We start from the raw sequence: 27,411 nt of genomic DNA, 5'->3' as shown, positions 1-27,411 counted from the left end.
AATTCGACAATACGTGATTACTTACTTTTTGCATGTTTTTTAAACTTCATAAACTTTTTTAGCATGTTTAAACATGTATATCAAAATACGTTTCAATATACAACATTTAGATATCTCTAACAATATGAACTAATTTGTTGCAAACAATTAGAACATTGGAAAACATGAATTGTGATAAGTGACAATTTAAAACAGAAAACACATGGTTTTCTCATTGAAAATCAGGTAAGTTCCAATACTACAATGTAGTTTCAAAAAACAGTTATATAATTTTTAAAAAATATTAAAATTTAGATAGGTGAGGACCAGTTTAATGTATGTAGCTCCCGTCCATGCTTGTCAATTTTATCAAGCATTGTCATAATAGAAACATGTTTTTATCGTAATCTATATGTATTTCTAACAACTTAATGAAATTTTTGCCACAAAAATTTAAAAGACCATACGGTGTGTCTTGTACCGCATACTGTGGTATAGTTCGGTCAGGGGCAGTTCCGCTATGGTGCTCACAGTGACGCCAACAACCTCTGCTTTTATCAGGCGCAGTGTAAAATTTTCGAATCTTCTGTTTTTTCTACTATTATATCACCATGTAAAAAAATGTGTCATCGGCAACACATACTACGAAACCATGTGTCCGCCCCTGAATGTGGTATGCGGTAAACACCATAGTGTGTACTGTAGTAAGGTATGGTATGACATCTATAAGATAAGAGAAAAAAAAATGAACTGATAATGCAAAATATTCATCTCACACACTTGCAAAAATTAACAATTCAACATGACATCAATTTTTATCTCTACTCTTATTTCACAGAAATCTACTTTGCCAAGTTACATAAAACAATTGTTTTCAATCATTGCAGAAGCGTTCTTCCATAAATATCAATGTTTTCACACAATGTGAAATACATTTTTATCATTGCAAAAGTGTTTTTTCTTTGTTTGAGAGTGTTCTTCTAGTGTGAAATACATTTAACAACCATATTTCCATTAATATATAACGTTTAAATATCTTTATATGAACATATGCGACACAAACATTTGAAGAAATAAAGGGACCACGTTTTTATGTTCTTCCTTCTCTAATGTATGATTTAACCCTATATAACTAAATGCAATGTTTCCAAAATTCAACCCCAAACAATATAAACTCCACGCGCCACGCGCCACCGGTAGTGGGTTGTCTTCCTCCTTCACACATACACACACACACGTCCCATCGTCCCTACAATTTAACGGCTCCATTTCTCTTTGCTTTTTCTTTCATTCGCTATCAACACACGAATCGCACCTCTAAAGTTGTTCTCTCTCTAAAAATAAAGGCAGACAACATTTAACAGCATTGTTTGCTTCATCTGTCGTCTTTCCACTTTCTCCGGTGAAGTATAAGCCATATTCTCTCTGAATTTCATATTGTGTTAAAATTTGTATGCACATGTTTCGACTATAACTTAATTTACTATATAGATTTCTGATTGTTTGGAGCTATCAGATTGTTCGGAGTGACGAATATATTGAAGCTGAATTCTGTGGACCGAGGAGGATCAAAATGATGTTAGACCTCAATCTGAATCTTCATCAGAGCAATTTGATGTCGGAATACGTGGCTGAAGGCGGGAATCAGTTTCTGAAGGTCCACGGAGGCAACGGGAGCGGAGTTCAATTGGAATACTCCGGTGTCACCTCGAATTCTTTCGTCGTCAATGTGGAGACAGCGAGCAACGCCGGAGGAGACGACGAGAACACGTATCTGTGCTCGAATGTCGAGTATGCCTTTGACATACTTAAATCGAGTACTCTAGAAGACGATGAGAACGTTAGGTCGGGGATTGTCGTAACCAAGCAGCTGTTCCCGGAGGTTGGTGGAGACGGCGATGTAAGGCGGCACAGTGCGGTGGATGAAAGAGAATTCATTGTACGGCAACACCATTATCAACAGCAGGATTTCCTGCAAATGAAGAAGAACAGGAGAGGACCTAGGTCTCGGAGTTCTCAATATCGCGGTGTTACGTTTTATCGAAGAACAGGAAGATGGGAATCACACATTTGGTTAGTCATCATCGATCACAATTTTAATCTAAATGTTTAACTGAACAGAAATCTTCTGCTCCAGATAATAATTTGAAAATGTTTGATCATACATCGCATTCTTACATAATTTTGATCCTTCACTACTTTATTTCTGTAGGGATTGCGGGAAACAAGTTTATTTAGGTAAGTAATTTTGAGCACTATTTACCATTTGGCATTTGATTCTCTTTGTTCTTTCTATTTCAATTTGGATCTGTTTCCATCAGTTCCTGATTTGATTGTTCTATCGGGGAATTCTCTGTACTTGATTTTGTAGGTGGATTTGACACAGCACATGCTGCTGCAAGGTAAATAGTTCTCTAATGACATCACCTTTTAATTTTTAAAGCATGATTATTCATTAGTATATGAAATTGATCTTCATCACAGGGCATACGATCAAGCTGCTATTAGATTCCGAGGATTAAACGCGGATATCAATTTCAACGTAAACGATTACCACGAACATCTTAAACAGGTTCAACTAACCTATCAACAAATCTTCGATCATATTCAGACTGAATCGCTGTCGTATACAACGAATTTAACGAATCAAATTACATTTTGTAGATCAAAAACTTAACAAAAGAAGAATTCGTTCATGTTCTTCGTCGTCAAAGCACTGGATTCTCCAGAGGAAGCTCAAAATACAGAGGAGTTACCCTGCACAAATGTGGTCGATGGGAAGCTCGAATGGGACAATTTCTCGGAAAGAAGTAAGAACAACATGAACTTCAATCAGTAAAATCGGTTCGATTTTCATCATAATTTGCATATTTTTTAGGTACATCTACCTTGGATTATTCGACACTGAAATCGAAGCTGCAAGGTTCGATCAAATCCCAATCTTCTTTCTCCCTTTTTCAATTCTCTTATTCTAAATTCCGTTGAAATAATCAGGGCTTATGATAAAGCTGCTATAAAATCCAACGGAAGAGAAGCAGTAACCAACTTTGAACCTAGCTCATATGAATATGAAGATGAGATCAACAATGGTGGTAAAGACGAAATAATACTAATTAATTCATCAAAATTCTTCAAAATTCATGATGATTTTTATTAATTTGTAACAGGCAACAGTGAAGAATCAATGGATTTGAATCTGGGAATTGCTCCCCCTAGTTACACTGCTGCTGCAGCATCATCAGGATTCTTAGTTCAACATGTACAGGAATGTAGGAGTGGAAGAGGTGAAGGTACAAGTATGTAGTAGGTAGTGAAAAGTCGAAATTACCCATGGATAGATAGTGATGATGATGATGAATAGTAAAAGGACGAGATGAGAATTGAGATGTTACTATTTGACTGTTTGTCCTGGTTTTTCCCCAAAGGGTACAAGTACAACATCACTGTGGAGTTTCCAAAACATGAAAATATACATATGATATGATGGGATTGATTTTGGATTATATGGGGAATGAAATGAAAAGGCCTTTGAATTGTACCTTGTATTTCTGCATGTAGCACACAGTGTGTATGCAGACTGACACTCGAAACACACATTCTAAAGCAGTTTGTCACCTTTTTATTAAAAATTATACCACCTTTTACTACCTTTTTCGCTCTCATAAAAATTTAAAATATATATATATATATATATATATATATATATATATATATATATATATATATATATATATATATATATATTTTTAAATTAAGTTTTTTCAAAGAGTGTTATTATTAACATTTTAGCCATTATAAATCAAAATGATCTTGTAAAACCACATAAGTTTGAATTCTTTGGTTACCATTGTTAGTCTTAGACCTATTATAGAATGTTACAATAGTCATAATAAAAAATTTTGTTTTTTGTTCATAGTGAACACTTTGACAAAATTTTCAATTCGACTAAAGCTATTTAGATTTGATTTTTTTTCTATTGTAAACCACTTTAATATGCTAAAAATATCACAATGGTCGACATATAAAATTTTCTTTTTTGTCAAACTTGGTGGTTTTGATGAATCATTTTGATTCATAATGATTAAACCACAAAAAATAATCAAAATATAGTGAGTTTTCTTGTATAGAAAAGCTACAATAAAATTAAATTATTTCATTTCATATAAATCTATTTTATATGTACAAACATGGTTCTAGGTTTCAACATATAATTACCATTTTAAAGAAACGATTTGTGTTAAATCAAAACAAGAGATGTGTCAATACTTATAACGCATCCAAGTTTGATAAGATCATATATAGGAATGAACATGTTAAGGGATTAGACTACTAGATTAGGTGCTCTAATAGTGCCACCTAATATAATTTTAAAAGGTTCCATAATATTTGATAAAAATAGTTGGTAGGTGAAATGTGAAAAGAGAAATTAAATATTCTTCTACTTTTTGTTCCTACAAATCTTTCTACCCAATTAAATAGTGATATGTGTGATATTTAATGTTTATTTAATGAAATTTTAATATACAAATATGACATATGTCATTATTTAATTGGGTAAGAGAATTTGTAGGAACAAAAGTAGAAGGATATTTAATTTCTCATGTGAAAATTATAACTTTTATTTTGGAGCTGTAATTATAGTGTTATTATGTGTCATGATTGACCCATGTACCTATAGTGTGGAATTTGACTCCTTAACAATTAGTCTTCAATCAATGATACTGAAAACTTCTCTCTAAAAGCTATTTGAAGTCATTTTCTCAGTAGACATCTCTAATACATACCATGAATCCCTTTCTAGTGGTGGGATGGTATCCCACCACTACTGTACATGGTCACTAACCATGAATGTGAACATCATTCCAGGTGTTTGTGGTGGCTAGTGGTGGGATATTTATGTGGTGGTGAGGAACACTAACCACAACACTTATTTTACGTTTGGGATTGCTTTTAAAACAACTTCTCATTTTTAACTTTTCCGAAAAGTTAAAAAATGGTCAAAAGATGTATGGCTAATGAAAAAATCTTTTAAAATAACTTTTGTGTAGAAGGAAAAGTTGGTTTTTCAAAAGTCACAAATTCTATATTTTTGTAACTTGTGGGATTTTTTTAACTGAAAAGTTGGTTTTTACCCTAAAAACAAATATAAACATATTTTAAAATTTCCTTTGGAAAAAGTCAGTGGTCAAAAAATCTTTTTACAAAAATAACTTTTAACCTTAAAAATAATCTTTTTACAAAAAGGACTTTTAACCTTAAAAAAATAATCCCAAAACATCCCTTAATCATCTTCATTTTCTCTCTATTTCTCTTTACCTCTCTCTACCTCTATCTATATTTTAATTAATTAAAAAAAATTAATAGTAAAAAGAATAAGAAAGAGGACTTATAACTTTTAACCTTAAAAATAATCTTTTTACAAAAAGGACTTATAACGGTGGGTATCTCATAGGTTTAATGGTTGGATTAAATGATAAGGTGTTACTAACCGTTATAATAATTAGTAGTGGATATTGCAGATATCCTATAAGTATTTATTTTAAAATAAAAGTTTTAAGTTCATTTTTTCAAACAAAAATTTTCTTTAATTTCTTTTTTAAAGTTAAATATTTTGGGCACTCAAAAACTCTTTGGCAAACACATCAACAATAATAAAAATAATAAAGTCACAAAATAGTGATATCTAGTTTTTTACATCTCATTTAGATGAATATTTCTTCCATACATACGTCGCCACTTCAAAAAATGTCAAGTTTATATTATATGGGGATAAAAACAAATTGATTTTCGTGATGTATCTAATCAAAAATTAAATTTAATATAACAACATCAAATATCTGCCCAACATATTAGTTAAATGTCATAAATTATAAATATATAACAATCATCCATATGATATAAGTATGATATATAACGTCTTTCTTTTGAAAGTTCATGGTTGATCTTAAAGCAAAATGTAGAAGATGACTTGAAAAAAAAAAATCAAACGGTTTCTAAGCATGCAACCTAAATGACAATATGATATATCTAGAGAAATATTAAATGTGGCACCAGATATGAACGTACAAAAAACTTGATTTAGATTAAAATATTGTCATTTTACATATACCTATCCAAATAATAAACTCAAGCTACGATGAATTTAATGAAACATGGTTACAAAAGAAAATGAAGGATAGCAGTAGCACTCTGGCAGACTCCTAAAGAAATAAATGAAGTCATTTTGGTTACAATCACATCACCATATGTCGACCCTTTATCGTTTGTCTTTTCTCATAGTTAACAATATCTAAACATGGAAACCTGTAAAGGTATGTTTACACAATGTACATATCAATATAGCTTGATTCTTTTTGTGTCTGATAATTATTGATCTAGACAAATAAATTGGTTTTCCATGTCAATAATGATAAGTTGTTTACTTATCTTGTTTTTGAGGCCGCTATTTGAGTATTTTCATCAACGATATGATTGAATTAAAAAAGTATATTGCAAATTAAACAAGGGATAATGACTTGAAAGGATAACGAACTTTCAACTTTTTTCATATTTACTCACTAAACTTTTTTTCGTTATCTATTTGCCATTGAACTATTGAAATTATTCACATTTTACCCTTATAACCGGCTGTTACTGGTCATAATGGTAAAATATGAACAGTTTAAATAGTTTAGTAGCAAATAGATAACGAAAAAAAGTTTAGTGACTAAATATGAACAAAATCGAAAGTTCGTTTCCCTCTAAAAAGTTCAATGAATAAATGTGAACAAACTTCCTCTTGTATTATGTTTTAGCAAATTATTTATTTTTGTTAAATTGTAGCAACATTTGTTGATGAAGAAATTTATGAAATAAAAAAAAAAAAAAAAAACAAAACAAAACCCTGAAATTATATTTAAAAGCAACAAAAAACCGAAACCGAAATAAAAAACCAATGGTTTGACATTTTCCAAAATAAAAAATCAAAATATCCAATCTGATATTGGTTTTACAAAAAAAAAATGAACCATTCTCACTGATGTGAATTATAACCATTGGTTTGGCACGCGGAATTTGTGACATCCCATGAATACGTAGTTACAACATCGTCTGAACTCGTAATTCATAGTAAGGGTTTAAAGTATCATCACATGAATACGTAGTTACAACATCGCCTGAACTCGTAATTCATCACCTACAGGTTATGGGCCTACTAGTGTTTCCATTGGGTTGTCTAGAATAGTCCGTGGTCGCCATCTATACTCTGGTATATGAATACATTGCCACATTGCCGGTTAAGGTTATGGTATCTCCGTTCATCCTACATTACCTATTCATCATCATCATCTATTTACCTAATTATCATCGCATTTCTATCATCACCTATCTCTCATCATTTTATTTCATCACACACCAACTATTTCATCTACCCATGTTTCATCCGCAACATATTTGTAGATATAAAATAAATATACCATTTAAATCTTTTAAAACATGTATAAAATCATTCATCCATCATAGACAACAAGTATTTAAATAATATGCACACATAACACATAACTTATATAAAATACTTCAGATCTATATGTAAGATGAAAGTAACTATATATACCATAAAAATCCCATAAATGCTTCATAACTTCAAACCCCAAGGTTTACTCTACTAAAACTTCATATTAAAAATCCCATAAATGCTTCCTAACTTCAAACCCCAAGGTTTACTCTACTAAAGCTTCATATTCTCGGCTCTCTGGACCTAGAAGGGTCCAAATCTATAACACAAACTTGCAAGAGGGGTTTGAGGCATTCAAAACCCCAAAGATGAAGTGATTCAAGCCCTAACCCCAAAATGGAATCTACATAATAGGGAAGGAAAGTGGTTCATTTTTGTACCTCAGAATGAAGCTCCTTGCTTGAATAACTCAGAACAATAAACTTCCTTGGTCCCTCTTGCTGGAACTCTTCTCGTTTCTTGCAAAATCACACCAAAAAGCTCAAGATAGCTCTTCCTCTCACTTTACACACTCAAGCTCGCTAAGGTTCTCACTTATGGGAAATGTAGTCGCAATTGAAGGCCATAAGCGCCTTCAAATATGGCTCGGGCCCAAACAAGATGCTAGGTGGGTTTTGATGGGTTTTGAGCATTCTAACACTTCCTAAGTGTACATGCAACCCTAATAACCTTGGATCTATGTTTGTCTAATTTGTCATGCAAAGTTGAATTCCAAGGTTATATCCTATCTAGCATACATGGGGAACAATTTTAACATAAAGTATAGATAGAATAACTTACCTTGTTGTTGCTTGTGTTCCTTGAAACCTTGTGAGCCTAGCACCTCAAGTGGTGATGCCTCAAATGCTTCACACAACACCAAATGCTCTTGGAAGAACTTATGAGAGAATACTCACTTCTTCAAATCGGCTAAGCCCTCTATTTCTTCTTTGTTGCAAGTGTGTAACCGATTTGGGAGGAGATCATATTACTTATATAGTGTTGACACATCTAGTGTTAAACCCTAATGTGTCATGACTCTTCATTTCCATGACCCATGGGTTTGTAACTCCCATGGAGCATCCATGGAGCATCCTATGGGTGGAACCCAACTTGATGATCCATGGAGCCTTTTAGCCCACTATACAAGATATGGATGATTTACTTAATCAACCCATATATTTAATTAGTTATCTTTTGATCACTTAATTAATTCTAAATTAATTCTTGATCAAACTAATCAAATAATATTATTAATATATTAGAACTTATAATATATTAATAATCTCCAAGCGTTATTTCTCTCATTTAGTCTATCCAATTGCATGGTGCCATGCAACCCAAATGGACCATGCCGGGTCGGGTCAAGTACATACCAGAAATAGTTATGGACTTAGACACCTTATCCAACAGTCTCCCACTTGGATAAGTCTAGTAACTATTACTGCAAGTATGACTTCAGGAACCGATCGGCAATCGTAGCTCTTTACAAGGTTTCTCGAAACTTGAGAAGATGATGGTACGCCATTTAAGATAAGTGATCATATAATCCTCTGTTCTAGATATCAGTCGGACAAATACATGGAACAATGTCTTACTTATTGTCCAACATTTGTTTCCCGATTTCCGATTTGTTTGACAAAGAACTTCATTGAACACATCAATCTAGTTCTGACCGGGCCCGGTACATAGGTCAAAACAAAATCATCGAGGGGCCCAGATATCATCTTCTAATCCAAGAAGGAACAGATAAACTTCGACTCATATGTTTGTTCTACTACTCATTGAATTACACATAAGAGCACGATTTTATAACATCGAGTTACCAATGCGTTTTTCGTACAATCAATGCATAACCAACTTGTAAGTAACAAATCATATCTCTAGGTTTAAAGACTTATATGATATTACCGTCTCACGATCACTCGAGATAGAATTCCATGAAGTGATTCCAGTGAGCGTGGGTTGAGTCCAATGCTCAGAACTTATGAGCACTCATGATTGTTGTAGCCTTGTCCCAGACCTCTACAACCAATCATGACAGTCTTGATTCATACCTACTTCCGACATATGACCGACTGTGGAGGTTTGAATAATATGTTGAACCAAACAAAATTATTCTGGAAGTCAAAACATGCAAAAGAAATATAGTAAACGATCGACAAGAGATAGCAACACTTTACTTATAAATAAAACACTTTTATTCATCATCAAATGTCAATTACACTTTACAAATTTCGAGATTATCTAACTACTAAATTTAATATCATCCTTCAGCCCTATGCTCCGAGCATGCTGGAGATGCTTAACCCGAGTCAGTCCCTTCGTGAGGGGATCTGCTGGGTTCTCATCCGATGATACCCTCTTTGCCACGAGGAGTCCTTCTTCGATCCGATGTCTGATGAAATGGTATTTTCTGTCGATGTGTCTGGATCTCCCGTGATCCCTTGGTTCCTTGGCTAAGGCAACAGCACTTTCACTATCACAGAAAATTTCCATCGGCTCTTTAATAGCTGGTACAACTCCAAGGTCTCCAATGAAGTTCCTCAGCCATAACGCCTCCTTTGCCGCTTCGCTAGCTGCAATATACTCTGATTCACAAGTAGAATCTGCCACTGTCTCTTGCTTGGAACTCTTCCAAGAAATTGCTCCTCCATTTAGGGTAAAGACCCAGCCCGACTGAGAGCGGAAGTTATCCCTATCAGTCTGGAAGCTAGCATCACTATACCCTACAACTCTCAAGTCATCACTCCCACCGAGGGTAAGGACCCAGTCCTTAGTCCTTCGTAGGTACTTGAGAATATTCTTTACCGCAATCCAGTGTGCCTTGCCAGGGTTCCCCTGAAACCTGCTAACCATGCTCAAGGCAAAGGCTACATCAGGTCGAGTACACGTCATAGCATACATGATCGAACCTACAGCCGAAGCATAAGGTATTCGACTCATTTCTGCTATCTCAGCCTCAGTGCTAGGGCTTTGTGTCTTACTCAGCTTGGCGCTACTCTGGATGGGCAACTCTCCTTTCTTGGAGTCTTGCATTCTGAATCTCTTCAGAATCTTCTCCAAGTAGGTACTTTGACTAAGTCCAATTAGTCTTTTACTCCGATCTCTCAAGATTCTTATCCCCAAAATATAGGCAGCTTCACCAAGGTCCTTCACAGCGAAACACTTTCCAAGCCAGGACTTTACTTCCTGCAGGGTTGGAATGTCGTTTCCTATGAGTAGTATGTCATCCACATACAATACCAAAAAGCTAACTATACTCCCACTAGCCTTGACATATACACAAGATTCATCTTCACTCCTAGAAAAGCCAAATTCCTTGACCTTTTCATCAAAGCAAAGATTCCATCTGCGAGGTGCTTGCTTTAATCCATAAATGGATTTCTCAAGCTTACACACTCTATTAGGGTACTCGTTACTGATAAAACCCTCTGGCTGACTCATGTAAACATCTTCAGCCAACTTTCCATTAAGGAAAGCGGTTTTGACATCCATTTGCCAAATTTCATAGTCATGAAATGCGGCTATGGCTAACAGAACCCGAATAGACTTAATCTTGGCTACCGGAGAAAAGGTCTCATCATAGTCCACTCCAGGAATTTGAGAGAAGCCCTTTGCAACCAGTCTAGCCTTATAAGTGTGTACTTTACCATCCATGTCGGTCTTCTTCTTGAAGACCCATTTGCACTCTACAGTCTTTCGACCTGGTACATTCTCAACCAAGTTCCAAACTTGATTGTCATACATGGATTGTATCTCGCTATCCATAGCCTCTTTCCATTTGGCAGACTCGGGGCCTGCCATGGCTTCCTCGTAGCTGTTAGGGTCATCTTGACTTACTAGTGTCTCATCACTAATAAGTGTCTCACCTTCTGCAGTAATATGGAATCCATAGTAATGCTCAGGTGCACTCCTAACTCTCGTGGAACGCCTCAGAGGTACAGATTCGTCAATTGGCTCAACAGGAGTTTCCTCCTCAAGTTGAGGGCTAGAGTTTGAAGTTCCTTCACCACTTGACTCTTGAATTTCTTCAAGATCAACTTGCCTCCCACTGTCTCCTTGGCTTATAAACTCTCTTTCTCGAAAGACTCCTCTTCTTGCTACAAAGACCACATTGTCACTAGGTCTGTAGAAGAGGTAACCAAAGGATTGTTGTGGGTAGCCGATGAAAATACACCTCTTGCTTCGGGGTTCGAGCTTATCATGAGTCTCGCGTCTCACGAAAGCCTCGCATCCCCAAATCTTGATGTGGTCTAGTTTAGGTACTTTACCAGTCCACATCTCGTAAGGAGTTTTGGCAACTTTCTTTGTAGGGACTAGATTAAGGATATGGGTGGCAGTCTCTAAGGCATACCCCCAGAATGAGATTGGTAGCGAAGCTCGACTCATCATGGAACGAACCATGTCCAACAAGGTTCGATTACGCCTCTCAGCCACACCATTCAACTGCGGTGTCCTGGGAGGTGTCAATTGTGAGACAATCCCACATTCCTTTAGATAGTCGAGGAACTCTGAACTAAGATACTCACCACCTCGATCGGATCGAAGCATCTTAATGTTCCTGCCCAATTGATTCTCGACTTCCTGTTTAAATTCCTTAAACTTCTCGAAAGTCTCTGACTTATGCTTGATTAAGTAGACATATCCATATCTACTGTAATCATCGGTAAAAGTCAAATAATAACGATTAGCATCTCTTGTGGCATGTTTGAATGGTCCACACACATCCGTGTGTATAAGGTCCAACAAACCTTCACCCCTTTCACATGAGCTTGTGAAGGGTGACTTTGTCATTTTTCCAAGTAAGCATGATTCGCAACTATCATTTGACTTTAGGTCAAACGACTCCAAGATTCCATCCTTTTGGAGTTGGCCTATGCGTTTCTTGCTTATATGTCCAAGACGACAATGCCATAACGATGCTTTATCCAAGTTATTATTATTAGTAGAATCAATACACAAGACATTATTTCCTAAGTTATCTACAATAGATACAGCTTCATACACACCATCACAAGGTAATGCTTTAAAATAAAGTACATTATTAAAGAAAGCATTAATCGAACCAACTTCATTATCAAACGAAAAGGTGAAACCTTGTTTGTACAATGCATGAAAGGAAATAATATTTCTTGCCATTTCTGGCGAATAACAACATTTATTCAAATCTAAATTTAACCCACTACTTAGCGATAAAGTATAAACTCCAATCTTGGTGACAGGTGTAACTTTCTTATTCCCCATGATTAAGTTTATTCTTCCTTGCTCCACATTCTCACTTCTTCCTAGTCCCTGCAAGTCACAACAAATATGAATACCGCAACCTGTATCAAGGACCCAAGATTTCGAATGGGGTGAGTTATTAGAAATGATCGTGTAAATACCTGCATGGTTGGGTTTGACTTTCCCATCCTTTACATCTTGCTGGTACTTTGGGCAGTTCCGCTTCCAATGAGCTTTTTCATGGCAATAGAAGCATTCAGCCTCTTTTGGGTCAAAAGAAGGAGTAATGAAACCTTTCTTGGTTCCACTTGAAGAAGAGCCATCAAGGGTCCGAGCCTTGGTACCCTTTGAAGACCTCTTTCTCTTCCTCCCTCGACTCTGCCCGATTGCCAAGACCGGAGTTGTTTCTGGAGTAGGAGTGATAGCAACCGACTTCCCCTTAAGACCTGTTTCTGCGGTCTTGAGAAGTCCCTGAAGTTTGCTGAGGGTGACCTCTTCCTTGTTCATGTGATATGTCATGCGGAATTGATCATAGCACGATGGTAAGGAGTGCAAAATGATATCTATTGCAAGCTCCTCAGGGAAGTTCACATTGAGCTTCAGCAACCGATCCACATACCTTTGCATTTTCTGCATGTGGCTCGTGACGGACTCTCCGTCCTTCATCATGGTTGTTATCATGGAGCAGATGACTTCGTACCTCTCTTGTCGTGCACTTTGATGGTATCTTTCCATCAAATCTTGGTGCATTTCATAAGGGTAGAAGTCTTCATAAGACTTTTGGAGTTCAGCTGTCATGGTGGCTAACATGATGCAAGCCACCTTGGTTGCATCTCTTTCATGAGTATGAAAGTCAGCGATCTCCTGGGGAGTTGCAGTGGACTCGTCAATTTCCTTAAGCTCCTTGTCAAGGACATATTCTTTGTCCTCGTAGCGGGTAATCATCCTGATGTTTCTGATCCACTTATTGAAGTTGGATCCATCAAAGGTGACTTTCCCACACAGACTCATAAGAGTAAAGGAGCCATTAGGATTCGAGCCAGAAGCATTATTTGAAGACATCTGAAGAAGAAGAACAAGTTTAGTTTAGATTTAAGAGAGTCCTTAATAAAACACCCAAATGTAATATTAAGGCTAGGATCCAATCACAATATAGTATAACTTAGAAGAGGTATGCCGTAATCTAAGCTATACCATATTTGAAAGGTAGGTGAATGACGATTCACCAATTTCCACCACGAAAACCGAAATATTAAATATTTAGTTTTTATAGGTTTTAGAAATTCCTAGATTCTTTGAGATCCAATGAACTTTTCAAAGGCATGTTTCGATCTCGGGAGTGCCCTCCAGGTTTTGTGACTGGGATGCCGAGGATCGCAAAACGAGGTGTGAAGTAACCATGCAAATTACTTGGTACCCTTAAAGTTTATCACTCAATCGATGTGCCGGTAAACCACACACGCTCCACCGATACTATAATAAACCTTAAGTCACCCTTTACCTACCTTGTTAAGTCCAAGTTAGTGTGCCGGTTAACCACACACGCTCCACCAACGACTCAGACAAAGTGTAAAGTGTAATTTCATGGATTAGCACCTTATTCACATTTTTCCTAAAGTAACTAAGATTGGGAATTTAATAAACATTTAGTTACTTTATATATTCATCATACTTTGAATGAGAATTTATAAGTCCTTGTCTTACCCGTTCGGCTAACGACTCTCCACCAGTCAAGCAAGCGGTGGGTGAGAATATACACCCATTAAGTCACCATTTTATAGGCAACAACCTTATACCCACCTTATAGACCGGCTTCGTGAATGAGGCGTACTAGCGGTAAGACGACTTGTTCTTATACATATATATATAATTATTAAATTATCATAATATAAGTATAAGGGTTGAATTTTAACTTTTTAAAATTCTAGGGGTTGGAACTAAAGTTTTAACTTAACTTTACTTGTTCCAAAACTTGAGGGCAAGTTTTGTAACTTTCAAAACTTTTCATTTCTTGTAACTTATGAGTTTAATAGAGTCATAAAATGAAGACTCTTCATTTTTATAACTCTTGTGTTTTCTTAATGGTTTTAACTCAAGTGTGACTCTTGGTTTTCCATAACTTAAGGATAAGTTATGGACTCCATTAAAACACATTATGATCAAGAATTAAACTACCAAATAGGTTACAAATAATTCCTATGATCATCTAAAACATCATAAGAACAAGAACATGAATATGAACATAATCAAAAATTACATAAAACTTTGTAATTTTGATAACTAGTTGTTGTAAATGAATTAGCAAAACATTACACCACCAAAAACAAGTTTACATTTACTAAAACAGTTTAGGGTAATGTTTCTAATTCATTTTCCAGCAACTGAATCGAAATTCTGCACTCATTCGACCCTACTCGCCGAGTGCATGAACATGACTCGCCGAGTTGGTTGAAGATACACGTGGACTCGACGAGTCCCCCCTATGGACTCGACGAGTCCGATCGCAGACAGCAAATTTTCGATTCTGTTTTCAACTTTTAAGAACAAATAAGAACAAACAAACCTAGGCTCTGATACCACTGATGGGTTTTGAGCATTCTAACACTTCCTAAGTGTACATGCAACCCTAATAACCTTGGATCTATGTTTGTCTAATTTGTCATGCAAAGTTGAATTCCAAGGTTATATCCTATCTAGCATACATGGGGAACAATTTTAACATAAAGTATAGATAGAATAACTTACCTTGTTGTTGCTTGTGTTCCTTGAAACCTTGTGAGCCTAGCACCTCAAGTGGTGATGCCTCAAATGCTTCACACAACACCAAATGCTCTTGGAAGAACTTATGAGAGAATACTCACTTCTTCAAATCGGCTAAGCCCTCTATTTCTTCTTTGTTGCAAGTGTGTAACCGATTTGGGAGGAGATCATATTACTTATATAGTGTTGACACATCTAGTGTTAAACCCTAATGTGTCATGACTCTTCATTTCCATGACCCATGGGTTTGTAACTCCCATGGAGCATCCATGGAGCATCCTATGGGTGGAACCCAACTTGATGATCCATGGAGCCTTTTAGCCCACTATACAAGATATGGATGATTTACTTAATCAACCCATATATTTAATTAGTTATCTTTTGATCACTTAATTAATTCTAAATTAATTCTTGATCAAACTAATCAAATAATATTATTAATATATTAGAACTTATAATATATTAATAATCTCCAAGCGTTATTTCTCTCATTTAGTCTATCCAATTGCATGGTGCCATGCAACCCAAATGGACCATGCCGGGTCGGGTCAAGTACATACCAGAAATAGTTATGGACTTAGACACCTTATCCAACAGGTTTAAGGTCCAAGAATAACCTTATATTGAGTTGACGGCCTGAGGACCACTTCCCCATGAGTTGACGGTCGTAAACTCATGGTATGAAGTAGCATTTCGTTTCTTGAAATCCCTATTTCAATGGTGTATGGTTCTATACTAAGTTCCAAGGCTTGGTAAGGTGTTAGGGTGCCATTTGCACCACTTATAGGGGTTTACGGCCCAAGAACATGTCTTGGCCGTAAACTCCTTGGATCATGTGTTTCTTTGTGTTTTCTAATCTCTAAACATGTTAAACCTAGTGTACAACGAGTTAGAACAAGAGTACTTACGATCTAGGAGCTTGAATGATCGGTTTTGGCCAAGAACACTAGTGTGTGTTCTTGGTGAAACTTGAAGATCTACACAAATGGAATGATTTCACGGATGAAATCATGTTAGATCACTAGTTCATGTAAGATATCAACTAGTTAGGGCAAGAAACTTATGAGATTTGAAGATCGGGGACGAAGATCGGGATGATACTTGAGAGGATTTCGGCCAAGAGGAGGAAAGGAATGAACAAAATGGCCAAGACTTCACCATATAGGAGGAGTTTACGGCCCACATGGAGTTTACGGCCGTAAACTCCCATGTGGTGGCCATGAACTCCTGGTCAAGGTGTTTTAGACTTGTTCTTTCAGCTATAGATACAGTAGATAAACCCCGACACTTATCCCTTAAGTGTACAAGGCTCAGAACTCTCAAACAGTCTCCAAATTGTGCTAAATGATATCAGGAATGAGTTTGACTTTCAATGAAGTGTTAGACTGAACTGGATGGAAAATTTCGGGTTGTCACAGGCATCAACTCGTCGAGTCTCTCTTCTTAACTCAAAAGAAAAATACTTAAATTATGATACCTGGAAATCCGGATGTTACATTTTGTTTTTTTATTTCATAGATTTCTTTATCAACAAATGTTGCTACAGTTAAACAAAAATAAATAATTTGCTAAAACATAATACAATAGGAAGTTTGTTCGCATTTAGCAATTGAACTTTTTAGAGGGAAACAAACTTTCGATTTTGTTCACATTTAATCACTAAACTTTTTTTGTTATCTATTTGCCATTGAACTATTGATACTGTTCAAATTTTACCCTTATGACCGGTAACAGTCGGTCACAAGGGTAAAATGTGAACAGTTTCAATAGTTCAATGACAAATAGATAACGAAAAAAAATTTAATGACTAAATGTGAACAAAGTTGAAAGTTCGTTACCCTTTCAAATCATTATCCCATTAAACAATAGTAAATTCAAAACTTTAAACGATAATATAAGTATATAATGGGAGTCTAACAAGTTTGGATTGATGTAGCCGTGTTTGACAAACTAGCTATTAGTTAAAAATTGAAAGTTGTAATTTTTATTTATAAAGAAGTGTCTGTCGAAATTAGTTAATTTTTAGAGTAAATTACACGAATGGTCCCTATGGTTTAGAGTAAATTACACGAATGGTCCCTATGGTCCCTATGGTTTTAGAGTAAATTAACTCGGAAGGTCCCTACTATTTGTTTTTGTTACGCGCTTGGTCCCTGTCTTACATAAAAAGTCTATTTTTCCCTTTATTTTTTAGTTTATTTAAATAAACACACCCCTAATCTCACCCTTCTCACTTTACCTTACGTACCACATCATTTTTTCTTATTTAAATAATAGTCTTTTTAGGTATAACAGAGACCAAGCGCCTAACAAAAACAAACAATATGGACCAAACACGTAATAAAAACAATCAGTAAGGACCTTCCGAGTTAAAAAAATAAGTTGGGGACCAAACGTGCAAATTACCCCAAACCATAGGGACCATTCATGTAATTTACTCTAATTTTTAATTATGTTAAAGTTGGGTAAAAGACTAAACTTCCATAAGCTTCATTTAACATCAATATTTTATGGAAAAATAATAAAATTTATAAAAACCATAGTTATGTGGGAGAGCTTATAATTTTTTTTTTGTGTTTTTTTATAAAAAAATGCCTAACCTATAATTTTGGCCTTACGAAATTGAACACCCCACTATGAGATGGCCAAAATGGTTTATTAGCGTCTACCATGAAAGTTGGTTTTCTTTCAAATTTTCTTATATTTTACAGAAAACTACAAATTTAATCTATGCGTATGTCGGTTTTTTTTAAGTTTTGGTCCATATGATTTTAAAATTGCAAATTTCATCATTTTCATTAGTTTCGTTGTAGTCTCTTCCCTAATTGAAATGATTAACTTTCTCTCTTGGTATTTTTTTTATACTTTCTTATTTAGTTTAAAGTTTTATAAAATACAAAATGATAGAACCCAGATTGTTGAACGAAAGATTCAATGAAGACAAGTTTAGTTGCTTCAACAATCTCAAAATATGCCATGAAAAGATGTTACTATAAAGATCAAGATCCCTAATACCTCTCAAATCTTTCATCATGGTAGCTAACAAACCTTGAAAGGAATTGACTTGTAGTTCAAGGTACTCTAGGCTAGTGTTAGTGTAGCTTCCATTCGCATCTGGTATTGCTCAATCAAATCATGATAGACAAAGCTTCATTAAGCTTTTGAGCTTTCCAAAATCTTGTGGAATCAATCCAGTTAAATGATTTTGAGCACCATTCGGCCAAAATACATTTGATTTTTTTGGGTTTGATTTATGTGCATAAATGGAAATTAGAACTTGTTGCTTGGATCTATGAATCAAAAATCAAAATCAAAAACTGATCATCGATTTCTCCAACCATTTGCATTTTTATTTGAGTAAATTACACGAATGGTCCCTATGGTTTGGGGTAATTTGCACGTTTGGTCCCTAACTTATTTTTTTAACTTGGAAGGTCCCTACGGTTTGTTTTTGTTACATGTTTGGTCCCTACAGTTTGTTTTTGTTACGCACTTGGTCCCTATCTTACCTAAAACGATTATTATTTAAATAAGAAAAAATGATGGGTGGGTAAGGTAAGGTGAGTGGGGTGGGGTTGGGGGTGTGTTTACTTAAATAAATTAAAATATCAAGGGAAATATAGTATATTTAGGTAAAACAGAGACCAAGCGCGTAACAAAAACAAACAGTAGGGAAATTCCGAGTTAAAAAAATAAGTTAGGAACCAAACACGCAAATTACCCTAAACCATAGGGACCATTCGTGTAATTTACTCTTTTTATTTTCATCCTCCAATTTGGATTCATCATTATTGTCGAACATATCCCAAGAAACCTTTGCTAAATGCTAAGTTCATCCTTAATGTTACAAAATAGGTTCATGTTATTTTTCTGGATAGACCAAGGTTGAGTTGGACCATTGTCGTTAACTAATGGAATTCTCTTAAAAGATGGTTGTTGGCCATGTGTCATGTCATAGTATTGGCAACGTCCAAGCACATAAACGGCGTCGTAGCGAATGTTAAAAAGACTAGTACAAAAGACAAGACCACGAGTACCACGTGGTCACATCTCATTGATCACTCCCCTTCACCAGAGAAGACACCATCAACGACAACCAAACCAACGGTGTTGATACAACTCACAAGGGAGCTTCTCTTCTCGCGCCTAAAATTTACGAAATTTTCTCCCTTAATCGGTAAGTTCTCAATTTCCGTTCCACAATTTCATTTGTATGTAGTTAAACCCTCGTAATTTCTACATTCATAGGGATTCATTTCATGAAAGAACTGCGAATCTTGCTGTTTTGTTGAGAAACGTTGTTATGATTTTGTATTTTTAGGGTTTTCGTACTGGAATGGCGGAAGGTCCGTCGAGTCCAGGCGAGAGTGGGGATCTGAGCCCGAGGTCGTCGAACGTGCGGGAACAGGACAGGTTCTTACCGATTGCGAATATCAGTCGGATCATGAAGAAGGGTTTACCGGCTAACGGGAAGACTGCTAAGGATGCTAAAGAAACTGTTCAGGAATGTGTTTCTGAGTTCATCAGCTTTATCACTAGCGAGTAAGTATATCAATTTGTAAATTGTAATTAAACTTTTTGTCTGTGTTGATTTCAGTTTCATGAACTCCAAAGTGTTTAATTTCTTCTATATAATGGCTGTTTAATGTTTAGGGCAAGTGACAAGTGTCTAAAGGAAAAGAGGAAAACCATTAATGGTGATGATCTGTTATGGGCAATGGCCACACTAGGGTTTGAAGATTACATTGAGCCACTCAAGGCATACCTAATTAGATACAGAGAGGTAATGTTTTGTTTCTTTACAAGTTGTTTGGAGATTTGATGTAAAGTAATTATTACTAATCAGTTGATGTTTGCACATGTTTCCTTTCTTGATTGGATTGTTGTGGCAGATTGAGGTTAGTTGTTTGATATTCACATAAAGTAACATTGATTCATATGATGATTTGATTGATTTGAAATGAATCCTGTTGAAGGGTGACACCAAGGGATCTGGTAGAAAAGAAGGGGTGCAGCTGCAACCTGAGCATGATGAAGGTTTTTATTCACAGGGTCTGAGTTATGGTGACTCACAGGTATTTCATCTCTTTCTTTCTTTCATTCACTCTCTCTCCTTAAGCATCAAAACTCACAAAGAAGAGATTAAGGATATGTTCAACAATGAGGTTTTGAGAATTTTAGAAGCTTTTAGCTTTTAACTTTAAAATCTTGGATTAAATAAAAAGGTAAACTCATCATCCAATATTTCATTTACACCTCTTAAAACCTTACAACTACGGTTGACAAACACTTCTTCACAAATAAAAGCTTCAGCTTCCAGCTACTACCTTGGTTACATTGCATTGAATTCACTAAGCTTTTGGATGAAATTGGAAGCTAACTTAAATTTGTTGACTGAAATTTGGCAGCAACAGGGTCATCTCTTGATGGTCCCAATGCAAGGGACAGAGTAGTAGTAGTAATATATATATATATATATATATATATATATATATATATATATATATATATATATATATATAGGTGTTTCCAAAGTTAGGCTTCTTAGTATTTGTTATATCAAGTTAAAAAGACTTGAAATTTAGGACTTGTATTTGGATATGGGAAAAGAGGAATTTTAAATCCAATCTTTGGATTTTGTAATAAATGTCATATTTTATTAGAATTAATTTACATGAAATTGAATTTTAAAAAAGGCAAATTTTGAGGAGAAAACAACTAAATGTAAGCCTTGTGCCATTGATGAAAGACAAAAACTCTTTTATTTGTCACATCATTTTTGTAGTAGGGAAAATGACTTATAAATGTAAGCCTAGTGCCATTGATGAAAGATGTGCATTGTGGACTTGTACAGTGTACACCGAAGGTTTCATATGAAGCCTATGTTTCAATATATATATATTTTTTTTCGTTTTTTTTTTAAGTTATCTCCATGTACAAAAGCTACTTCTAATCAAGAATACGGTAAAATTTTGATAAAAAATAGACGTACCTTATTGTTCTTCGAGTGTTTCATTGAGAGAAAACAGTAGACAAACTGATGAAAAAATGATAAAAAATAACCTAATCTGAAAATTAATACATTATATATTATGGGCTAATGGGTAACGAAAGAGTAGATTAGCCGAAAAATAGTAGTCCATTGCCCTAAAATAATAACATTCGGTCAAAGTTTGAACTTTACTCAAAATCCTATGGCAAAAGTTTGTTTAGGAGCTTGTAAATTACAAGATTTTGCCATGAGATTTTTCAATGGATCTTAAGTGTTTTCAACAATCAATATAAACAAAAAAATAATAAAAACAAAATTAATTTATCTTGCAAATTGTTAATCAAATAATTATTATATAAATAAATATTTTTTTTAAAAAATTTTCAGATTTTTTATAATAGTAAAAAATAGAGAATTAAAAATCTAGCCTAATATTTTATTGAATTTTAAAAATATAGCTAAAAAATTAAGGTTTTTTTTTCGACCACGTATAGTAAAAAAATCCAGATTTTAAGTGTATTTCTATTTTTGGATTTGTATAATACAAGTCTTATATGTACAAAACCACAAGTACAACCCAAGAGTTCATGGCATCTAAGTGCTATTTCTTCACAACTAAATGTGATTTCTTCGGAAAAAACACATCTCGATTTTTATGGCTAATAACTAATATAAACATATCCTAAATGTATAAAAACACAATTATAACATAAATTAACTAAATAAATTACAAAGTTTTCTAATAAATATTAATCTTGAGCCATTGTAGCGAGATAACAGTTTGAAATGTTGAAATAGATGAGTTTAATAACTTGCAATTGCATTCCGAAAAATATTAAATTTTTTTAGCAATTTTATTAAAAATCATTAAAAAATTTTGTTAGATCTATTATAATAAATAAAGGTTTTTTATCACATGTCATCTTTTTATTCATTTAGACAAATGATATTTCTAAAATTTTTAAATTTTCTATTTTCCACTTATCATTTTATTGTATTTTTTATTTTATTAAATTAAAGTTCCACATTTAATATATAAGGTAATATATATGTAAGGTATTTATTAGAAAAGAATTTATATATGTAATGTATTCAATACATTAAAGCCTTATTAATTTTAATAATTCAAAAAAAATCGTTTTTCTTATAAATTTAAAATTTTCAAATTGTTCAAATTAATGTTTTTTAAATAAATCCATGTAACCTAGTTTGTAATATTCTCAAAAACAAATATTCATTTGGAAATGCTCTTACAAAAATCGATGTAAATAATAGTAGAAACTAGAAAGTGACTAGAAACACAAGAGTAGCACAGTGGCAGAAACACACCAAACACCAACGGTGTTGATAGTTGATACTACTTGCAACGAACCTTCTCGCGCCCAAATTTACGAATTTTTCTCCCTCGATCGGTAAGTCATCAATTTCACTCCAAATTGACGAAATTTTCTCTTGTAATCTGTGCCTTTATACAAGGGATTAATTTGATTTTGATGAGAAAGTTGTATTTTAGCCTAGGGTTTTGGGTCTGGAATGGCGGAAGAAGGTCCGTGGAGTTCAGACGAGAGTTGGAGTGGGGGTCTGAGCCCTCGGTCGCCGTCATCGAACGTTCTGGGGCTGGATCATGACTTGTTCATGCACCCTGCGAGTATCCTTCGGATCATAAGGAAAGGGAAGGTGTTGCCGGATGATGCGAAGATTGCTAAGGATACTATACAGACTTATCAGGAGTGTCTTTCTCTGTTCATCAGCTTTATCACCAGCGAGTACGTATATCATATATCTCTAATCCCTTCTCTTGTTTTCAATTTCACCAACACAAACACAAACAAACAAGTATTCTATGGAAAAATGTTCAGGGCGAGTGACAATTGCAGAAAGGACGAGAGGCGAAGCCTTACTGGTGATGATCTGCTAGAGGCAATGGAGACACTAGGGTTTGAAGATTATGTTAAGCCACTTGAGTCATACCTGGAAAAATACAGAGAGGTAATGTTTCTTTCTTTGGATTTGATCATGTATTTGTGAATATGATATGAATCATATGATGATAACTTCTTACTAATGAGTATGAGTTGATGTTTTTACTTTTTTTTGTTTTTTTTTATTCCTGATTGGATCAAAATCTCAAACCCTGTGGCAGATTGAGGTTAGTAAAGTTTTTTTTGTTCACAGTAAATTAAGTAACATTTTTTTTTTGTTATAAGATGATTGAATTGATTTGTATGAATCCTGTTAAAGGATGAGCTCTTAAGATCTTTAAAAGATCACGATGAATCTGTTAGAAAGGAAGGGGTACAACTGCAGCCTGATCAAGATAACACACAATAAAAGTCAAAATCAAAGTCAAAGTCAAAATCACAGTCACAGGTAGTCTCTCTAATTCTCAAGGTTTTGTTTTTGTTATCCATAACTGTAGAAATATAGATAATATATTTGGTTAAAACTGATTAAGTTTTCATTTTCCATTAAAGAAATAACATTTAACATTTTGGCCAACCTTTTTGGAAAATAGCAAAAACGATCCACCAATTTCGGAACTTATACATCTAGCTTTTTTTTTTTAAAAAGGATTTCGAAATTTGTTTGTTGCAAAATACTTTATGAGTTACAAACTTAGAAGCTTACTTAATATATTTTTTTATTTTTTTACTGAAACTTGGCAGCAGCAAGGCACAGATTAGCAGCTAGCTTTTTGGATGACATTATTTTTAATCTCAAGTGTCTGTGTGTGTGTGTGTTGTTAAGCTATATGTATTTGTTTGTAGAGTATATATAATTATATGTAAATGTAATATGATGAGGTTTTTCATTTTATGTTTTGGCAACTTAAAAAAGCTTGGAATTTAAAGCATGTGTTTGGGTGATTTTAAAGGAATTGGAATTCTTTGGGTCTAACAAAGGTTTTCTGAAAACCTTTGATCAAAGGTATTTTGCTGAATTTTGTTTAGGATTAAATTTCCTATGTTTTTACAACCAATTTAAACCAATAATTCAACGTTTTAATAACATTGTAAGTTGTAACATCCTGTTTTAAGGGCGAATTAATATTTTAGTCAAGTAATAAAAAAAATTAAATAATAGATTCTAAACGGTGTAATAACATTGTTGATAAATAAACAATATGAACTTTGAGTAAAGAAATATTGAAGGAGAGACTAAAACTATCAATTTAGCAAATTAGAAGGATTATCATGGCTTAGTAAAGATTAAATTGTTACGAGTAGGAAATTATGGGGCAAATGAGTGAATAATATAAGTTCCATTAAAATACTAGTTAAATGGTGTTCATTTTAGAAAATACAAAAGTTGAAGGTCTAAAGTGCAAGTAATTAAGTTTGAGTATAGTGTTATCTCCATTATGAAGAGTCACGATCCAAAGAGAAAGGAGGTTGTCATTGACGATTTCTAGACTTTCATGGAGATTTGGAGTAAAGAGATTGAATGAGGAACTAGGGTTTGAAGAGAAGAATTCATCAAAGAGCTTGGAAGGTAAAAACGCTCCATTTTCCTTGCTAAAAACTCGATCTAGGATTTAGGTCTATATCCAAATTTGAAAATTAGATCCTAATATGATGTTAATTGTTGAATATGGTGTTTGTTGTTTCATTTGAACTCCTAAACTCTATGGAATCAAATCATAATTGGTTGTTGTGGATTTTGGTGAGGATTTGGGAGACTTGAAGCTCTATCTATGGTGGAATTTTGAGTAATGTAGCTGGAATGGTTTTGGTAATTAAAAAAACTTGGTTCCACTGATTCAATAGCGAATATCAAGTTATATAATCATAAAAACCATGTGATTCACTAATTAGATTCATTAGTTAAGTATGAGCTTAATATAGGGTGTTAATGACAACTAATGAGATTATGATTATGATTCCAATGTTTGATTCAAGATTAGTTGGAATTATCAAATCATTGAAAAACTAGATCATGTGAACGGGTAGATTAGGAAGAATGAGATGATGAAAATGGATTTGGAATCTAATTTGAAATGAATGATTGTAAACAAGCTTTTGAGTTGCATAAACTTTAGAATCACTTATTACAACCCATGAATCCAATGGAATTTGACATCCCAAAGCTTATTAGGACAATTAAGAAGTATAATAAGATTTTTTACTTGTTTAGAAAGGTCTTTGATGATATTGAAAACCATTAAGAGCTTATCGGTGGATGTGAGTGTTGGATGCCTACATGAGCTTCCATATAGGTCTTGTGAATTAAGTCGTAATTATGAAATTTTGGAAATGCACTTACAAAACTCTATGTAAAATACTGTGGCAGCAACACACCATACAACCAAACCAAGCTAACGGTGTTGATAGTTACATAACTACATAAGGGACCTTCTCGCGCCCAAATTTACGAAAATTTCTCCCTCAATCGGTAAGTCAACCAGTTCACTTCAAATCGACGAAATTTTCTCTTGTAATCTGTGCGATTTTGATGAGAAAGTTGTATTTTGGCCTAGGGTTTGGCGTCTGGAATGGCGGAAGAAGCTCCGTCGAGTCCAGGCGGGAGCGGGAGCCACGAGAAAGGGGGTGCGGGTGGGGATCGGAGCCCTCGGTCGCCGTCGGCGAACGTTCTGGGGCTGGACGAGGACTTGTTCTTGCCGATTGCGAATGTCCGTCGGATCATAAAGAAGGGGAAGGTGTTACCCCGTGATGCGAAGATTGCTAAGGATACTAAACAGACTTATCTCGAGTGTGTTTCTGTGTTCATCAGCTTTATCACCAGCGAGTACGTATATATATATATATATATATATATATATATATATATATATATCACTTCTCTTGTTTTCATTTTCATCAACACAAACACAAATAATAAGTATATGGAATGTTTAGGGCAAGTGACAAGTGTCGAAAGGACAAGAGGCAAACCCTTAATGGTGATGATCTGATATGGGCAATGAACAGACTAGGGTTTCAAGATTATGTTAATCCACTTAAGGCATACCTTAACAGATACAGACAAGTAACTCAGGTAATGTTTCTTTAGCTTTCATGTATTTAATTCATCACTTCTTCTTACTAATCACTTAATGAGTTGATGTTTCTACTTGTTTCATTTCCATTCCTGATTGGATGTGGCAGATTGAGGTTAGTAAAGTTTTCATCACACATCAATTAATTATCGTGTTTTATTATTATATAAGAATAAGATGATTGAATTGATTTTGTATGAATCCTGTTAAAGGGTGAGTACATAAGATCTATAAAAGATCATGATGTACGATCTGTTAGAAAAGACGCTGCAACCTGATCAAGATAACACAGTTACAATCACACAGGTACACTCTCTAATTTCACTTTTCTTGGAAAAGTGTTCATAAAAAAGAGTAGAGGTTTTTTTTTTCAGTTTCAGTAGAAAATTTGGTTAAAAAAAACAAGTAATTTGTTCATCTAATGATTCAATCTTAAAAATCTTGCCAAAATTGTAATAAGTAAGCTAACTTTTTTGTTTAATGAAACTTGGCAGCTGCAAGGCACAGAATAGCAGCCAGCTTTTTGGATGACATTCTTTTTGTCTCGTTCTCGAGTTTGTTTGTTGTAGAGTATATATAATTTAATTATATGTAATATAATGAGGTTTTTCATTTATACCTTAAGATATTTATAGCATGTGATATCAATGAGAAAACACATGGTTTATAGCAATCTCTAATTTAGTTAAAAACCGGTGATAGTAAGCGAATTGTATTATTTTAAAATTTCAAAGACATGACCAAAATCTAAAGAACAAAACTGAAAACTCAAGAAAATGCTTCTTTTAACTGAATTCTAACAAAAGATTAAAGAAAGATACTAAAAGTGAAGAGCGTTATAAGGTATCTTTGAGTTGAAAAAACAATGATGATAAAGATTTTGTATTTAATGGACGAGAGAAATTTTTGGAAACGTTTAGTGCAAATCAAGGAAAAAAAAACCATTCTTGTGTTTATGGAAAGAGAAATTAAATATTGCTCAACTAC

At 34.4% G+C, this 27,411-nt stretch overlaps 2 protein-coding genes, 2 long non-coding RNA genes and 1 pseudogene across 9 annotated transcripts; all 5 read left to right on the top strand.

The window, feature by feature from the left end:
• Positions 1-1,143: 1,143 nt before the first annotated feature.
• LOC145002192 (APETALA2-like protein 3) lies at positions 1,144-3,626 on the top strand. 5 transcript variants are annotated; one of them, XM_078961484.1, is made up of 9 exons: positions 1,145-1,381; positions 1,496-2,052; positions 2,192-2,217; positions 2,351-2,381; positions 2,464-2,551; positions 2,644-2,789; positions 2,858-2,902; positions 2,974-3,071; positions 3,147-3,626. In XM_078961484.1, the coding sequence occupies exons 2-9, from the start codon at positions 1,553-1,555 to the stop codon at positions 3,281-3,283; spliced, it is 1,071 nt and encodes a 356-aa protein (XP_078817610.1). In that variant the 5' UTR covers positions 1,145-1,381; positions 1,496-1,552; the 3' UTR covers positions 3,284-3,626. The 5 variants fall into 5 exon arrangements, with proteins under 5 accessions (XP_078817614.1, XP_078817610.1, XP_078817613.1 ...); XM_078961487.1 differs by having other exon boundaries at positions 1,471-2,052; XM_078961485.1 differs by having other exon boundaries at positions 1,145-1,386.
• A 15,829-nt stretch (positions 3,627-19,455) lies between these two features.
• Positions 19,456-21,243, top strand: LOC145002170 (nuclear transcription factor Y subunit B-10-like). Its single transcript, XM_078961469.1, has 5 exons — positions 19,456-19,613; positions 19,758-19,978; positions 20,090-20,334; positions 20,413-20,511; positions 20,845-21,243. Exons 2-3 carry the CDS (start codon positions 19,773-19,775, stop codon positions 20,256-20,258), a joined length of 375 nt encoding a protein of 124 aa, XP_078817595.1. The 5' UTR covers positions 19,456-19,613; positions 19,758-19,772; the 3' UTR covers positions 20,259-20,334; positions 20,413-20,511; positions 20,845-21,243.
• A 2,212-nt stretch (positions 21,244-23,455) lies between these two features.
• LOC144999631 (uncharacterized) lies at positions 23,456-24,355 on the top strand. The gene is made up of 3 exons (XR_013660947.1): positions 23,456-23,577; positions 23,670-23,798; positions 24,095-24,355. It is a non-coding gene; the product is annotated as an uncharacterized LOC144999631 (long non-coding RNA).
• A 428-nt stretch (positions 24,356-24,783) lies between these two features.
• On the top strand, positions 24,784-26,548 carry LOC145002425 (nuclear transcription factor Y subunit B-8 pseudogene; annotated as a pseudogene). The gene is made up of 5 exons (XR_013661864.1): positions 24,784-24,920; positions 25,719-25,820; positions 25,906-26,174; positions 26,285-26,423; positions 26,534-26,548. The product of XR_013661864.1 is annotated as a nuclear transcription factor Y subunit B-8 pseudogene (transcript).
• A 1-nt stretch (position 26,549) lies between these two features.
• LOC145000818 (uncharacterized) lies at positions 26,550-27,116 on the top strand. The gene is made up of 2 exons (XR_013661373.1): positions 26,550-26,730; positions 26,919-27,116. It is a non-coding gene; the product is annotated as an uncharacterized LOC145000818 (long non-coding RNA).
• The last annotated feature ends 295 nt before the right edge of the window (positions 27,117-27,411 follow it).

This window comes from Lactuca saligna, chromosome 6 (genome assembly GCF_052625555.1).
Source record: "Lactuca saligna cultivar CGN05327 chromosome 6, ASM5262555v1, whole genome shotgun sequence".
NCBI classification, from domain to species: domain Eukaryota; kingdom Viridiplantae; phylum Streptophyta; class Magnoliopsida; order Asterales; family Asteraceae; genus Lactuca; species Lactuca saligna.
Note: the sequence above shows the minus strand (reverse complement) of the source record. Positions and strands in the feature narration are given on the sequence as shown.

Bases quoted from the DNA above. Each gene is read 5' to 3' on its own strand.
- LOC145002192 (XM_078961484.1), top strand. From the start codon at position 1,553: ATGATGTTAGACCTCAATCTGAATCTTCATCAGAGCAATTTGATGTCG. The intron at 2,218-2,350 runs GTAAGTAATTTT...TTGATTTTGTAG, and splicing joins CGGGAAACAAGTTTATTTAG to GTGGATTTGACACAGCACAT. The intron at 2,903-2,973 runs GTTCGATCAAAT...TGAAATAATCAG, and splicing joins ACTGAAATCGAAGCTGCAAG to GGCTTATGATAAAGCTGCTA.
- LOC145002170 (XM_078961469.1), top strand. From the start codon at position 19,773: ATGGCGGAAGGTCCGTCGAGTCCAGGCGAGAGTGGGGATCTGAGCCCG. The intron at 19,979-20,089 runs GTAAGTATATCA...TTTAATGTTTAG, and splicing joins ATCAGCTTTATCACTAGCGA to GGCAAGTGACAAGTGTCTAA.